Here is a 16,334-nt window from a genome sequence, read left to right as displayed (position 1 = left end):
CCCAAACTAAAGAAATAAATCATATGCAAAAAAAAAAAACTTTAGCACACGCCATTCAACATAACAAAAGCTTTTCATTCTATGAATAGGAAAACAAACTTACCCACCAATTCCAACAATGAAAGCTTTCATGGCTTGCAGTTCCTTTATCTTCTTTCTGTGATAGAAAGCATAATATGCAAATAAACTCATAAGTATAATTATATATATATATTTATATATTTATTTTTTTGCAAAGGTTGTGCAATTAAACTTCTGCTCCTAATGCCGCATAAACACGATCGAATTGTCCGGCAGACTTAGTCTGGCAAATAATCCACCGGACTTTCTAACGAACAGACTTGGCCACACACGGACACTCTGAAAGTCCGGCGATTTCTAGCGCGATGACGTACAGCATGTACGACGGGACTAGAAAAAGGAAGTTCAATAGCCAGTAGCCAATAGCTTCCTTCTTGTACTTGCTTCCCATCATGCATCATTCTTAGTCCGCCGGACTAGCACACTGACGAACGGATTGTCCGCTCAAAGCCAAGTCCGGGAGACAAATTTTGAGTCAAAACTACTTTCTAAGTCCGCCGGACTTTACGATGAAAAAGTCCGCTAGAGCCCACACGCGATTGAATTGTCCGGCGTAATGCGGTCCGCCGGACAATTCGATCATGTGTACGCGGCATTATTCAAATAATAATTCCTTTTTTTTTTGCTGACTAGCTCATAAGAATGATGGGAAATGTTTGTATTGTTCGTTCTATGTAAAGTCTTTTCAGTTGCAGATGTTTATAAAGTGGAATGGTTGCCATTTTTGTTTACAGTCCAACCTGATACTGAATAATGAATTGCAAGTAGTGGGAAGTGTATGAAAGAGGTTAAAGAAGATGAGCAGCACTAAGATACGAGGGATAAATAAAAAAATAAAAAATGAATAAAATAGTATTTTATGCAAAAAAAAAACCATGACAACTGCTTATGATGTTCCACGTTAAATGTATTCAGGTTAGAGTTTATATCCTACACCGCTGTCTAGTAAGATATACAGTATATGCATAACATACTCTGCGTATACTGTTTTGTCTTTGTGAAATAAATGGCTCTTTGTCCAAATTTGTCCCCACACTGCTTCATTATCTTGCCAACATTCTTGGTTTTAAGACCTCCTGCACACTGGAAGTTATAAAAACACCAGTCGTGTTAGCTGTAGAATGAGTTTTGCAGCATTTTAGCTGTAGCATTTTTCAGCATTTTGTAGCAAAACTATAGTCCCACAAAAGCTTATGGCTCAAAAATGCTGATAAATGATGAATAGCAGCGTTTTTAAGCTTTTATCAGAGTAAAGTCCCATACACTCTATCAGATTTTCTGCTGTTTTTTTCTTTCAGATTTACCAAAACCATATAATATGAGGTCAAACCTTAGGACTTTCAATTTGTATGCAATCAAGCAGGCCCTTCTACTACATGGTTTTGGTAAATCTGAAGGAAAAAAAGAAAGCAGAAAATATGATAATGTGTATGGGACTTTAGAGCGTTTTTGCAGCTGAAAAACCCCTTTAAGCCCTTGTACACACGGTCGAACATTCTGCCAACCAAATCCGTTGGATTTTGTCCAACGGATTTTGTCCGACGGATTGTGTCCGAAACTGTTGCATACACACGGACCAAGTTGTCGGAAAATCAGATCATTCAGAACGTGATGACGTTATTTCGTTACGACGGGACTACGTTCAGGCTAGTAGCCAATAGCTTTGGTGTAGGAATTTGATCTGAGCATGCGTGGCACTTTGTCCGATCGGAATTCTCTACACATGATCGGAGTATGTCCGATCGGCCCAGTTGGTTGGGAAATATTTACAACAAGTTGGAAAATTGGGTCCGACGGATATTCTGACGGAATCAGTCCGATGCATACCACACACAGTCGGATTATCCAACAACACAGTCCGATATGACACATTCCGACGGATTCTCCGACCGTGTGTACAAGGGCTAATGCCGCTTAAACGCAGGGAAATGTTGGATGTGAGCTTGTTGGTGGAAAGTCCAACTGTGTGTATGCTCCATTGAACATTTGTTGTCAGACTTTCCGCCAACAAATGTTGGCTAGCAGGTTCTCAAATTTTCCGCCAACAAAATTTTGTTTTCCGCACTGGCTATTGAACTTCCTTTTTCTTGGCTTGTCGTACGTCTAGTACGTCACTACATTAGGAATTGTTGGCCAACATTTGTGTGACCGTGTATATGCAAGACAAATTTGAGCCAACAACCTTCGAACAAAAATCCACGGTTCTGTTGGCGGAAAGTCCGATCGTGTGTACGGGGCATTAGGCTTCAGGACGTTTGAAAACCTCTTTTGAATGTTGGAAAACGACAGCTAGTAACCGACGGTTAAAAACGTCCGTTTTACAGCTTTTACATAGTGGCGTTTATGAGCGTTTGCGTTTAGAAGAGTTTTTACAAATAACCCTTCCAAATGCCCACAATGCAAGAAAAACAAGTAGTATTAACTATTTCAGCATTTCTGTGAGAGCATTGTGTCCTTGTAGATCGATTTTTTTTTTTTAGTGATAACTATCGATCCTCTATCTCTCTATCCATCCATCTCCATGCATCTCTCTCCCCCCCCTCTCTCTCTCCCTCTCTCCCCCCTCTCTTCTCTCCCCCCCTCCCCCTCTCTCTCCCTCCATCCCCCCCTCTCTCCATGTGGTGAAAATTGTGTTTTTTTTTTTTTTTACATATTTTACATGTTCCACTTTAAAAATGCTTATAAACGCAGGTTACTGCATTTACGCTAGTTTAAAATCGCTTGAAATGGCGGTAAACTACCATCCTAAATGCTTTAAAAAAAAACGCCAGTAAACAACTGCCTCTAAACGACTCAGTGTACATGTACACATAAGATAACATTGAGGAGAGTTCTGCTGAAAAAAATGCCCAACTACTCCTAAACATGAGTTTAGCAGCTGCAGTGTACAAGAGGCCTTAGGGTCCTTTCACACGGGGCGGATCAGTTCTGATCCGCCCCGTGGATGTCCGTTTGCTCAGCGGGGATCACTCCGCCGATCCCCGCTGAGCAGGGAGATGACAGGTCTGTCTCCGCACACTGTGCAGGGACGGACCTGTCACAGCGCCGCTCTCCCCTATGGGAGATCGGATGACGACGGACCGCAGTGCCCGTCGTCATCCGATCCGATCCGCAGACGGATGGAAAAATAGCTTTTTCCTCCGTCACACTTTTTCGGATCGGAGCGGGTCGGATGTCAGCGGACATGTCACCGCTGACATCCGACGCTCCATAGAGCTCTATGGAGCACCCGTTCAGGTCCGCCTGAAAAACTGACAGGCGGGCCTGAACGGGACGTTAGTGTGAAAGGGGCCTTAAAGTATAAGTTAAATTCCATGCATTACTTTTACCCATAGGTAAGCTTATAAGAAGGCTTACTTATAGGTAATGTAAATATCTCCTAAACGTGCACCGTTTAGAAGATATTTACTGTACATGATGCAGCCAGTGACATCACTGGCGCATGCACTCTGAAGGAACGGCTAACCGTGCTGTTTCTTCAGAGGCCCATGCCGTGACTGGTGGCTCCCGTGCAGGAGTGACGTCATCGAACCCGGAAGCAAGATGGGTGAAGATGGAAGTGGCCTTCAGATCTGACATCTCGGCGCAGAAGGGCTTGTTCTTAAGGCAAGTTTAACAAAATGTGCTAGTATGTGATGCATACTAGCACATTATGCCTTTACCTTGCAGGGTAAAAAAAATGCTCAGCGGTCTACAACTGCTTTACTAACCTAAGAACTGTTGCAGCAGCGCCCGCACACCGATGAGAGGGCTGAAATCTTCCCCGGAATTTCTTCCAGGTTCGTAGGCTTTGCTGCTGTGATTGGCCGGAGCCGCAATGACGTCACTCCCACGCATGTGCCGCCGGTCATGGCACAGGGCACTGATGAAATGGCATGATCGGCCGTTCTTGTTCTTGCACATGCGCCAATGACGTTGGCAGCAGAGTATATAGTAAATATCTCCTAAACTGTGCAAGTTTAGGAGATATATACTATACCTACAGGTAAGCCTTATTATAAGCTTACCTGTAGGTACAATTAAACAGACTTTACTTCCTCTTTAAGACCCACTTGTTCTGTTTTTTTTTTCCAGGCAGAAAACGCCCCTGCCAAAAAACTGTTGAAAACCGCCTATGTGTGCATGAACACACAGGATAACATGCTGGAGAGTTTACTGGCTGCAGAAAAAAACATCTGAAGCCAAAAACAGCAGCTATAAAAACGTCCAGCGGTGCATGAGGCCTAAACCTTGCAGGGAGATGGGACAAGGTAACCTTTAAGTGGCTGGCTTCACTGATGGAAAATTACAGATGAATGTTAATGCCAATCTCCACTCTTCCAGAACAGAAGATCTGTTGGAAAATAAAGACCTAAAAACAGACCAACCAAGTTGGTTTATTTTTAACTGCTGTGGATAATGCCATAATGTTTTTTAGAATTTAAAATTTAAAATTTAGAGGTAGAATCATTTTCATGTATCCCTTGTCCACATCTGCAGTATTTTTTTTCCAGCTGTAGTAAACCGCAAAATCAATTGAAATACAATGATGTTCATAGCATTAGAAATACTCTAAAATACGCTAAATTCCAAGCAAATTACTCGACCAAACTAGTATGCAGGCATGTATACAGTATATGAGAAGCAGGCACAGCCATCAAAGTGAAGCACTGGATGGTCCTTAAGCCGGTCACAAATGGATCGAAATTCACCTGCTTCTGCAGGGATCAGGAGAGTTTCAGTTTATGTATGGTAAGGTGATTTTACAGAAGTCAATCTACCAATTAACATCTGTACAACTGCCCTGTCAAACTTTTGCTGCTGGATCAGAGTTGCAGGCTATAGCTGGCAGTACTGATCAGTGTATTCTGACAGCGAGAAAGTCTCCCTGCTGTCAGAATACAATAGCTCAGCGGGGAGAGTTCCCCCATCCACACACTCAGTGTCAGTTTTTTTCACTCAACCCATTGGTATGGGCGGCTTTAGTATTGTAGGAAACTCCTATGATACCTAGCTCCATCTTGTGGATAAAAGCAGTATTTTTCCATTTTAAATCAATGACAAACATTTGACCAGCAGGAAATAGCCTAATAACTCTTCCTTTTTTGTTTTTTTTTTGTTTTGCCCCATTCGCATGGAACAAATGTGCATGCACTTCCACTGGCCGAAATGTTATGCATTTTTTTTTTTTTTAGAAATCCACCTCCAATTGTATCTGTATTTATGCAGTTACACATTTATACTGTATTATGTTTATATTTACCTGTATTTATGTAGTTCCCTTTATATAAATTCAGACAAATGTTCTTCTAAAATTCACCCAAAGTCCCACTACAAAATAATACGACTTGTAATTACCTTGTAAAAAAAATTATGCTGAATTAGACAAAACAAACATATTTTATTTCAATTGCTAACTATTCAAATTTTATTGTATTTCAGTTGCGTCCTAATACTGGTACTCCAATATTGTATGCTAGGGAATTTCACAAATTTTAATGTACAGGCTTTTTAACAATTGCTGAGTCATTAGCGTTACAGATATAATAAAATAAAGGATTGTTAAATCCAGAAGATAACACATTTCATTCCTATTAGCTCCAAGCTATCAAGACTCAAGTGTTGGGACGTTTCACCTCACCTGAAATGAGACGTAACCAGTAAAATACCCAAACCACATGGCTCAGGAAGTACATTCACATTTAAAGCAAAGCCTCTTTCAGAGAATATATATTCTGAAATATTATTATAACCCTGAGATTCGTTATTTGATGTGACTTTTTTATAATTGCTGTTCCATGTTTTAATGCACTTCCAATACAGATTAGTAGATTTTGGGTGGTTGCAGGGGCTCTTTATCAGAGGAGGGGATTTTCTAGCTCTTTAAAAAGTTATTCCATGAAAAGGCTATCATGTCATTGACGGAAAATATTTTTGTTATAACTTTCGCCAGCGACATGTTTCTAGTGACAAAAAACTAAATGATCAATTTGAAATTTTGTCAACAAATGAAAACAAAATGAAAATGTGAGGGCTGCTTACCCACGTGAACAATTCATATGACGGCTAAATCGGTGTCTGTAAATTGTTTAAATCTTAATACTATAAATAATAACATGCTATTACATTTTTACTCCAGGGAGTATATAATGAGTTTGGAAATTGTAGAGAAATGCTTAAATAATGCATTACAATTTAGCTAAAACCATTTGATTTTTGTCAACTGAAATGAAAGAAAAGTAAGAAAAGTAAGACAATGGGTCTCAATGCTCATGCTACTAATAAAATGATGGTTGTTCTGCTTGTTCTTTTCAAGGAGATATCTGCCCATCCATGCCCACCTTCAAATACAATCACGGCAGACCCTGCATATGCAATCTGAAATCATTACTACCCACATGTACACATAACTGCTTGTAAAAAATTTCATAAATCCAGAGTGGTTGGCCAGAACCTTTTGTAGCAGATGGGCGGACGGTGGTTAAAGCCACAGAGTGGACACGGAGGACTAAACTGTCTACTTGCTTAGCCTTGAAAAGGTGTAGGACCTAAGGCCTGATTCACACCTATGCCTTTTTAGTGCTTTTTGCATTTTGCAGATTTTCACTACAGAATGTGTTCCATTGGAAACCATGTTGTATTGACTGTAGTGCAAATCTGTAAAAATGCAAAAAGCATAAAAAATACATAGATGTGAGTCAGGCCTAAGATGGTGCCTGGTTTTCACCAGAGCTCATAGTGGTGGAGATGCTGTGCTGCAGGTGATAGCAAGGTTGCTGCCCACTGACTCACCAGAGAGCAGTTCTGAAGCGCTGGGCTTACTAGACAGCAGGGTACATAGAGAAAAGCCAGAAAACACATGAGTATGCTGGCAGACAAACTGAAGAGCAGAGTGAGTGAGACTCATCAGTGAAGAAAGGCGAATTGCAGATAGGAGTGCATGGAATGACAAATGCAAGATAAAGACAGACGGAAATAAGGCTGGCACACACTGGCTGGAATAAACTGGAAGCAAGGCTGGAGCACACAGAAAAAATCTAGATGAGAGCACAGGTGGGTCCAGGTACTAGCATGTGGACATGGTGCTTGAACAGTGAGAAACTCGCATGCTAGCCCTTTAAAACAGCACCCCCTCTGTGGCTGCCAGAATTCATAGCTGCACGCTGGGAAAGACACAGCACTGGAGCATTGAACAGGTGAGTGTATGAGCTCAAGCTCTGCCAGATTGGATGGAGAGTGTTCGTGAACAGCAATTTTCAAGTCTTGCCACAAATTTTCAATTGGATTTAGGTCTGGACTTTGACTGGGCCATTCTAACACATGCATATGCTTCGATCCAAACCATCCCATTGTAGCTCTTGCTGTATGTTTAGGGTCATTGTCCTGCTGGAAGATGAACCTCTGCCCCAATCTCAAGTCTTTTGTAGACTCCAACAATTTTTCTTCTAATGCCTCATACACACAATCAGAATTCTCGTCGGAAAAAGTTCTGATGGTTTTCCCGACAGAATTCGGCTCAAGCTGTCTTGCCTACACACGGTCACATCAAATTCCGATCGTTTATAACGCAGTGACGTACAACACGTATGACAGGACTAGAAAAAGGAAGTTCAATAGCCAGTAGCCAATAGCTTCTGTCTTGTAGTTGAATCAGAGCATGCGTGATTTTTGGCGTGTCGGAATTGCATACACACTATAGGAATTACCGATAGAAAGTTTTTTGAGTGGGGAAAAAAAAACTGGCAAGCTGGTTGTAAGAAGTTGATCGAGAGAGGTTGTACGGAAGTCTATAGAGAGATTGACTTCTGCACAGCCATCCAAGATTAGGGGCAGGAAACCTTTAGAGATGGAGTTCTACCTGAACAACATGAAAGAGATCAAGGATCACCGGGGTTCGATGCCCTTATTTTTTTTAACCACTTGCTTACTGGGCACCTAAACCCCCCTCCTGCCCAAACCAATTTTCAGCTCTCAGCGCTGACGCACTTTGAATGGCAATTGCGCGGTCATACAATACTATACCCAAATGAAATTTTTATCACTTTTTTCACACAAATAGAGCTTTCTTTTGGTGATATTTAATCACAGCTGGGGTTTTTATTTTTTTTCTAAATAAACAAAAAATTATGGGGAAAAAAAAAAAAAAAATCATATTAATAGTTTGTTTTGCAAACAGGTAATTTTTCTGCTTCATTGATATGCGCTGATGAGGCGGCACTGGTGAGCACTGATAGGCTGCACTGATGGGCACTAATAGGCACAGATAATGTGGCACTGATGAGGACAGATAAGTCGGTACTAATGGGCACAGATAAGGCGACACTGATGGGCGGCACGGATGGGTGGCACTGATACGTGGCACTGTGGGCACTGACAGGTGGCACTGTTGCCTACTGCTAGGTGTCCCTCTCACTGCCGCCAGTGATCGGCTTTTTCTGACATCACATGATCAGCTGTCATTGGCTGACAGCTGATCACATGGTAAGGGGTCGGGATCGAACCCTTACTCCGATCTGTGATCCAGCGAGTCTCATAGACTCGCTGATCACAGAGCGTAGCCTTCAGGGGCCGCGCAGGCCGCTCGTGCATGGGACGACGTCAATAGACATCGTCCCAGCAATGCAGGTCCGTGCTGTAGCAGTCATTCGGCTATAGCGCGGATCTCTAGCGGTCAAAGAAATTAACTAGCAAGGCCTAACTAAACAGTAAGGAAAATGCAGAAACATATAATAAAACAAATGTCACTGTAAAAATATAAACTTAGCCTAACTTAAAAGAGGACAGTGTCAGTAGGGCAGAAGTTGGCATCAAGAGGGCAGTGGTTAGTGTCAGTAAAGCAATGGCTGGTGTCAGTAGTTTTTATTTGTATTATCTTATTTTTTTATTAATTTTTACAATATTATTTTTTAGGAGGCCTGTTGGGGAGCGTTGGTGAAATAACAGGGGTCTAAACAGTCCCCCCAATGTCACTTTTGAGACAGAGAAAGGGACTGAGGACAGATCTCCCCCCAAGTCCTTTTTTTTGCAGCCTCAGCTGGGGATTCAGATTTTACTACCACAACCCATATCCTGGTGCTCTATGCTGGCTCTGGCCCTGTCCACATTAGTGTCCTCTGCCCCCACACACAATGACCTCTGCCCCCCTTCACATCACCCTCTCCACAGTAGTGTCTTCTGGCCCTCTGTACCCCCCCATAGCATAGCAGTGTCCTCTGCCCCACCTTTACATTACCCCCCAGTAGTGTTTTCTGCCCCTCCCCCCAGTAGTGTCCTCTGGCCCTCTGCCCTTATGCCAAAGCCTTCTGCTCCTTCGATATCACCCCCCCACAATTTTCCCTCTGCCTCCCCCCATCCCCACAGCAATGTCCTCTGCTCATTTGACATCTCCCCCCCCCCCCAACACACACACAAAAGTGCTCTCTGCCCCTATCCTCATAGCAATGTCCTCTGCTCGTTTGACACCCCCCCCCCAAAAATAGTGCTCTCTACCCCCCTAGCAATGTCATATGCCCCTTTGACATCCCCCACTCACCCCCATAGCAATGCCCTCTGCCCCCTTTACCTCACCCCCCCCCCACATACAGCAGTGGAAAAAACGCTTACTTCTCCTACCTGTATAGGTATCTATCTGTACACAGGAGGCCACAGACATCTTTCCATAATACAAAGGTGGTGATAGGTTGCTAGGACCACCCGTTATTCTAGCAACCAATCATCTGCCAGTAAACTTCAAAAATTAACTTGGCCAGCTCCAGCCCTCCATTGTCCATCCAGAGCTGTGTAGCCTCCTGCTCTCCTGTGAGGAAGGATGAGCGAGGAGGCTGGGGGAAAGACTGGCGCCCACAGATGGTTCGAAATTCGGCTGGTCCCTGCTGAACTGGCCAAATTTCATCCAGCTATGGCTGGATTAAGTTTTGTACAAATACTGCACTACCAGGGCTAGTTTACACAAATGGTAGCCCAAGTTAATGCTATGTCGCCTCTTCACCGCCTGTTTCACCTCTAAAAACATGCACCATTGCGCCACAACCATGCACATTCCAGTAAACAGATTGCATTCAGCAGGCAATACTGCCCATGGAGCGCAACAGTTGGGATAATTTTTACACCTACCACTCAAAGTGAATATATAGAAAGAAGTAATACAAATGTAATATAACAAACGCTAATAAATGTCATATATAACACAAATATAAATTCCTTATAATATTCCGTATAGAAATGTGTTCAGTGATACTATACACATATGCAGTGGAAAATATTGAGAATAAACATCCAAAAGACTTCTATAGTTGTAAAAGTCCACAATATAGACAAAATCTGTATTTCAAAGATGAAAAGTAAAACGTGATGTCCATCTATAGAGAGATAGCTGTGTATAAGAAAGCCATCACCTCTGAGTGCAGTGCTTGCTCACCTTAAACTAGTCATACTTACAAATCATCCAGAGTCGTGCCTCCGCTTAGACAGATCTTTTACAAGTCATGCTGAGCCTCAAAAAGGGTCCCATGTCACCTGCAGATTAATAATAAAATATGTTTTTATGTTGGTAGGCAAGATTTCAAATTTCCAATAGCCAGCAATCAGAGGTAAGCGTACACTTCCAGACACTAAGGCATGATTCAAACTTATGCGGTTTTAGTGCTTTTTGCATTTTGAAGATTTGCACTGCAGTCCATTTAACATGGTTTTCTATGAAACACGTTCTGTAGTGCAAATCTGCAAAATGCAAAAAGCACTAAAACTGCATAGGTGTGAATCCAGCCTAAATGACCACCAACACTTTATCAGCCATTCCCAACCAGGTTTCTGGAGAACCCTAGGGTTCCGTCAGGAGGTTGCTAAGGTTCCTTCAGCTGTGGTTGATTGTCCCCCATTTGATGGTACCTGCAGAACTCCAGGACCAACACCACTTGGCAAAGCCAGCAGCATGACAACAGTGATCTTTTTAGCTGCCTGTAAGGGTGGCATTCTGACCCCCATTGTAAGGGTTGTGTCCTTCCTATTGATCACCAATGTAAGAGGCATTTTCCCATTGACCCATGATGACTTGGTTTTAGTAAGGGTTCCTCGAGACTTCAAAAATATTTTAAGGCTTCCTCTGTGATTAAAAGGTTAAGAAAGGCTGCTCTAGACTGAATCAAAATGACCCCTTGGGGTACATATACCAATAGCAGAAATCCCATGATGTACAGTGCACCTTCCTATGAGGCCAAGAGCTTGTTATTAAAAAGGATCCAGAAGTCTACCTAGAAATGTATTATATGTTGCATTATTTGCATTTCTTTTTTGTGATATGCAGGCCAGATTTGTGCAAAGGCAACCTGTCTTTCATGGCATCTGTGTCATATACTACGATCAGCCATGACTTTATGACCACTAACAGATAAAGTGAATAACACTGATCTCATTACAATGGCACCTGAAAGTGGGCCAGATAGTTTGGGCAGCAAGTGAACATATTGTTTGTGAAGCTGATATGTTGAAATCTGAACAAATGTAAGGATTTTGGCGACTTTTACAAGCACCAAATTCGAATGGGCAGACATCTGGGTCAGAGCAATCCCAAAACTGCAACTGTTGTGGGATGTTCCCAGTCTGCAGTGGTCAGGACCTGCCAAATGTGGACCAAGAAAGGAAAAACAGTGAAAGGGTCATGGATGGCCAAGGCTCATTGATGCACGTGGGGAGCAATAGCTGGTGTGTGTACTCTGATCCGATATTAGAGCTACTAACTCAAATTACTAAAAAAGTTAAAGCGGTAGTAAAGTCCACTTTGCAACGTTTACCTACAGGTAAGCTTATAATAAAGCCTACCTGCATGTCTCCTAAATATCACAGTTCAGGGGATATCCCAGTGAGCAGGAGCTGGTGACACCAACGCATGCGCTCTGAAGGGACAGCATAGTCTTTAGAGCTCTGTGCCGCAGTCTTGACTCCCATGCACACGTGTGGGAGTGACGTCATCGTAGCTCAGCCATTCAAATGGCCAGAGCCCGCTAACCCAGAAGGAGGACTGGGGGAAGTAATATGGACTGGAGCAAGTCTGTAATAATGTGTTAGTATTCTGAGCATAATAGCACATTATGGCTTTGACATGCAGGAGGTCCTTTTTTTTTGTGTTAAACACTTGACCTCTGGACAATTTACCCCCCTTCATGGCCAGGCCATTTTTTGCACTACGGCACTGCTTTACAGACAATTGTGTGGTTGTGTGACCCTGTACCCAAACAAAACGTATGTTCTTTTTTTCCCCACAAATAGAGCTTTCTTTGGGTGGCATTTGATCAGCACTGACATTTTCTTTTTTTGCGCTGTAAACAAAAAAAAAAGACTGACAATTTTGAGAAAAAACACAATATTTTTTACTTTCTGCTATAAAACATAGCCGATAGAAAAAAATAAAAAAATCAAATTTCTTCATCAATTTAGGTCAATATGTACTCTACATTTTTTTGGTAAAAAAAAAAAAAATCAATAAGCGTATTACGAATGGTTTGTTTGAATTTGGGGCTGGGTTTGGCAAGAAACTCGTCCTCTGCCCAATGCAGGTGCCCGGGAGAAGAAGCATGACCGCCAGGGCCGTCTTTATGGACTTGTTATTCATGTTCACATCTGTGTTGGTGGACTGGTTGGAATGCGAACATCACGGTGCCTGGTGCGACTGGCTCCATGTTGGAATCTTCAGACATGAGGCCTTGCCTATGGCCAGTCCAAACCTGCCCTGCGGGATCTGGGATTGTGCTGTGTGGCTGGGTACACTCTTTTGGCCGGAACCCCACCTGGTATCAACAGTGAATGGGCTGACAAAAGGCCAGGAGCCAGGATACAATTTCTAATTACGATCTATTGCCTGGGATATGTTGAACACTGTCTAGTTTATAAGAGTCCATTCACACAGGGACAACACAACTTCCGGTGAGACTTTGGGAGGCAACTTGGACATGACTTGAGTATGAATCACAGCACGACTTGAGGCAACTTGAAGTTGCCTCCAGGACAGGGAACTTTGCCAGTGGCCAATCACATAATAATCAGCTCTGTGGGAGGGAGGGGTTTGCCTAGAAATTTTTTTTGCTTCCTGGAAAGTTGCTTCAGTTAAGACAGGGGATCAGACTTGGAGGCAACTTCCATTTAAATCAATGAGTACAAGTTGCCTAGAAGTCAGATTGGATTGAAGTAGTACAGGAACCTTTTCTGAAGTCGGAGCGACTTCAGTAATGTACATTAAGACGGTTCTCATTCACTTACATTGATTTTATCATGTTCCACGACTTGAGGCAACTTGGGACGACTTCAAGTCGGATCCAAAGTTGCTCCTGTGTGAATGGACTCTGAGTGCCGGTTCACACAGGGGCGACTCAGATCCGACTTCAAGTCGCCTCAAGTCAACTCAGGCGCACAACATGTAGAAATCAATGTAAGTGAATGAGAGCCGTCTTAATGCACACTACTGAAGTCGCTCCGACTTCAGAAAAGGTTCCTGTATTACTTCAATCCGACTTGTAGGCGACTGGTACCCATTGATTTCAATGGAGGTCGCCTCCAAGTCGGATCTCCGTCTATACGGAGGCGACTCTCAGAGAATTATCAGCTCTCAAAAGGAGTTCCCCCCTGAGAGCTCATTCTCTGATTGGCCACGGCAAGTCGCCTGGCCTGGGGCGACTTAAAGTAGTGTTGTAAGTCGCGTCCAAGTCACGTCAAGTCATGTCACGTCAAGTCACGTCAAGTCACGTCCAAGTTGCCTCCAAAAGTTGTGTTGCCCCTGTGTGAACCGAGGGTCCGTGATCACATTCCCTCTGTTCTCAGCTGCATAAGAGCTGAAGGGAGGATAAACAACAGTCACTGATCTTCCCAGTGAAAGGCTGTGCAGGGGTTGAGTGTCAATCTCATCATTGGTGGAGAACACACTGAGTTCTCAGAACAGCTAGAGAACTGACCACGGTGTGCTCTCAAGCCTAGCATGATCAGTTCGTATTAGGAAATCAGAGGGACTGGCAGGAACACCAGGGACTTAACACAAAGGAAGCAATATAAAGAGTACGAGATACTTTTTCATACAAGTGCACAAACCTTCTGTGTGCAGCAGCCCCCTTAATACTTACCTGAGCCCTCGTTGATCCAGCAATGTTGCAGGAGGGTCTCGGCTGCTCGGCACACTCCCTCTTCATTGGCTGAAACGGCAGTACGGTGCCATTGGCTCCCACTGCTGTCAATCAAAGTCAGTGAGTCAATGAGGAGAGAGGTGGTGGGGCCAAATTGCAGCTCTGTGTCTGAATGGACACATGGAGCTGCAGCTCAGCTTGGTCCCCCCATAGCAAGCTGCTTGCTGTGGGGGTACCCAGCAGGAGGGAGGAGCCAGGAGTGCCAGCGTGGGACCCAAGAAGAGGAGGATCTGGGCTGCTATGTGAAAATCCACTGCAACAGAGCAGGTAAGTATAACATGTTTGTTTTTTTTTAAATGAAAAAAACTGAGACTTTAGTATCACTTTAACCCCTCGTTCACACTGAGCGCGGCTTTAAAATTGTGTGACTTCATCTGAAGCCGCAAAATTTCAAAGCAGCATGTCCAATGCGACTTTGGGTGCGACTTGAAAGACCCCTGTGCGGCTTAACGCACAGATGTCTAGTGAAGTCGCACCTGAAATCGGCAAAAGTAGTGCGGGAACTACATTTGCAAATCAAAAGCGGCACCGCAAAGTCGGCATTGCACTAGAGCTGCACGATTAATCGTCAAGAACTGTTAGCGCAATTTTTTTCCCGTTGCAATCTTGATAAAAGTGTTTCAGGATTCTTGCTATGCAAAGAATTCTCACTGCTCTTCTGAAGCCACAGCCCTCAAAAAAAGGAAGAAGAAAGAAAAAAAAAAAAACGGCCAAGAATCACAATATTCTTTAGCAGTTGAACATTGTAACAATTTGTCAATGTTTCAAGAGACAAAAAAAAACACAAAACACGATATTATCACATATATAAAGACAAGAAATAATCAAAAATGTAACCACTTAAACACTTACACCCCTTTCACACCAGGGCGTTTTGCAGGCGCTATAGCGTTAGAAATAGCGCCTGCAATCCGCCCTAAAGAAGCTGCACCCAAGGGCTTTCACACTACAGCGGTGCGCTGGCAGGACGTCAGAAAAAAGTCCTGCCAGCAGCTTCTTTGGAGCGGTGCAGGAGCGGTGTGTTTACCACTCCTCCACCGCTGCTCCCCATTGAGATCAATGGGGCAGCGCTGTAATACCGCCGGCAAAACGCCGCTATTGCGGCGTATTGCCGGCGGTTTTAACCCTTTCTCGCCCGCCAGCGGGGGGTAAAAGCGCCCCGCTAGTGGCCGAAATGCGCCTAAAAATAGCGGTGTTTTACCGCCGACGCAATGGGCGGTGTGGTGTGAAAGGGGTCTAAATCTTTTTCTGACATTTGTTGGTTTCAAGTTAAAATCATTTTTTTTTTGCTAGAAAATTACTTGGAACAATCATTTTATATATATATTTTCAGTAGACCCTAGAGAATAAAATTGGTGGTTGCAATATTTTATGTCACACTGTATTTGCGCAAAAAAAAAAAAAAACCGAAGCAGTAAAGTTATCCCAATTTTTTTGTATCTATTTTTTTTTTATCTTTTTATTCTAAGCAAAAAAATTGTGATTCTCATTTTGGCCAGAATCAGGCAGCTCTACTTTGCATCATTTGGAATGGTGCCGTTTCCAGCAATAGGCTGTGACTTGTAATGCGATTTGACCTAAATCGCATGGCAAATCGGTTCAGTTTGTGAACTAAGGCTGCTACTGGTGACCATAACATACCTTCAAAAGTCTAGTGGAGTCAATGCCTTGGTAGGTTATGGTGGGTGGCCATGTTATGGCTGATCAGTGTAAATCATCAAGGCACAAATATTAGAAAAAGAACTACATGGGATGTTCTGGACTACAGACAGGACTCACTTGGGCAGCACACATGGAACACAAGCAGATTCACCTATCTCTGGTGACTAAGGATGAGCTCAGGCGTGCTCACATGGTCCACGCGCAGAGCCCGCCAGGAAGTCGGTGCAGCACTGCGCTAATCACAGGCAGCGAGACATTGCCGGATCTCTGCAGCTGCACATCAGGGCAATGTCTCACTGATTGTGATTAGCGATGCGCCGTCTTCCTGGCGAGCTCTGCACATGGACCATGTGAACACTCCTGAGCTCATCCTTACTGGTGACATATGTGCTGCCCAAGTGAGTCCTGTCTGGCCCCTGGGCTCTATGGTATTCACCTGTCTCTGGT

General features: G+C 43.4%; 1 protein-coding gene across 8 annotated transcripts in view; it reads right to left on the bottom strand.

Moving 5' to 3' along the window:
- The window catches only part of NMRK1 (nicotinamide riboside kinase 1), a 34,662-nt gene that overhangs the window by 16,993 nt on the left and 1,335 nt on the right, over positions 1-16,334 (bottom strand). Inside the window, exons 1-4 of one of the 8 annotated variants that reach the window (XM_077474922.1) lie at positions 15,867-16,010; positions 10,498-10,575; positions 5,324-5,391; positions 104-157 (exon numbers count right to left, since the gene is read on the bottom strand). In XM_077474922.1, the coding sequence (XP_077331048.1) occupies positions 104-132 (29 nt within the window). In that variant the 5' untranslated portion in view covers positions 133-157; positions 5,324-5,391; positions 10,498-10,575; positions 15,867-16,010. Of the gene's footprint in view, positions 1-103; positions 158-5,323; positions 5,419-10,477; positions 10,576-15,866; positions 16,012-16,334 lie in introns of those variants that run through there. The other 7 variants (XM_077474918.1, XM_077474919.1, XM_077474917.1 and 4 more) reach the window with 7 other exon arrangements.

This window comes from Lithobates pipiens, unplaced genomic scaffold (assembly GCF_037356315.1).
Source record: "Lithobates pipiens isolate NorthernLeopardFrog02 unplaced genomic scaffold, aLitPip1_a1.2 Scaffold_13, whole genome shotgun sequence".
Taxonomy (NCBI): domain Eukaryota; kingdom Metazoa; phylum Chordata; class Amphibia; order Anura; family Ranidae; genus Lithobates; species Lithobates pipiens.
Note: the sequence above shows the minus strand (reverse complement) of the source record. Positions and strands in the feature narration are given on the sequence as shown.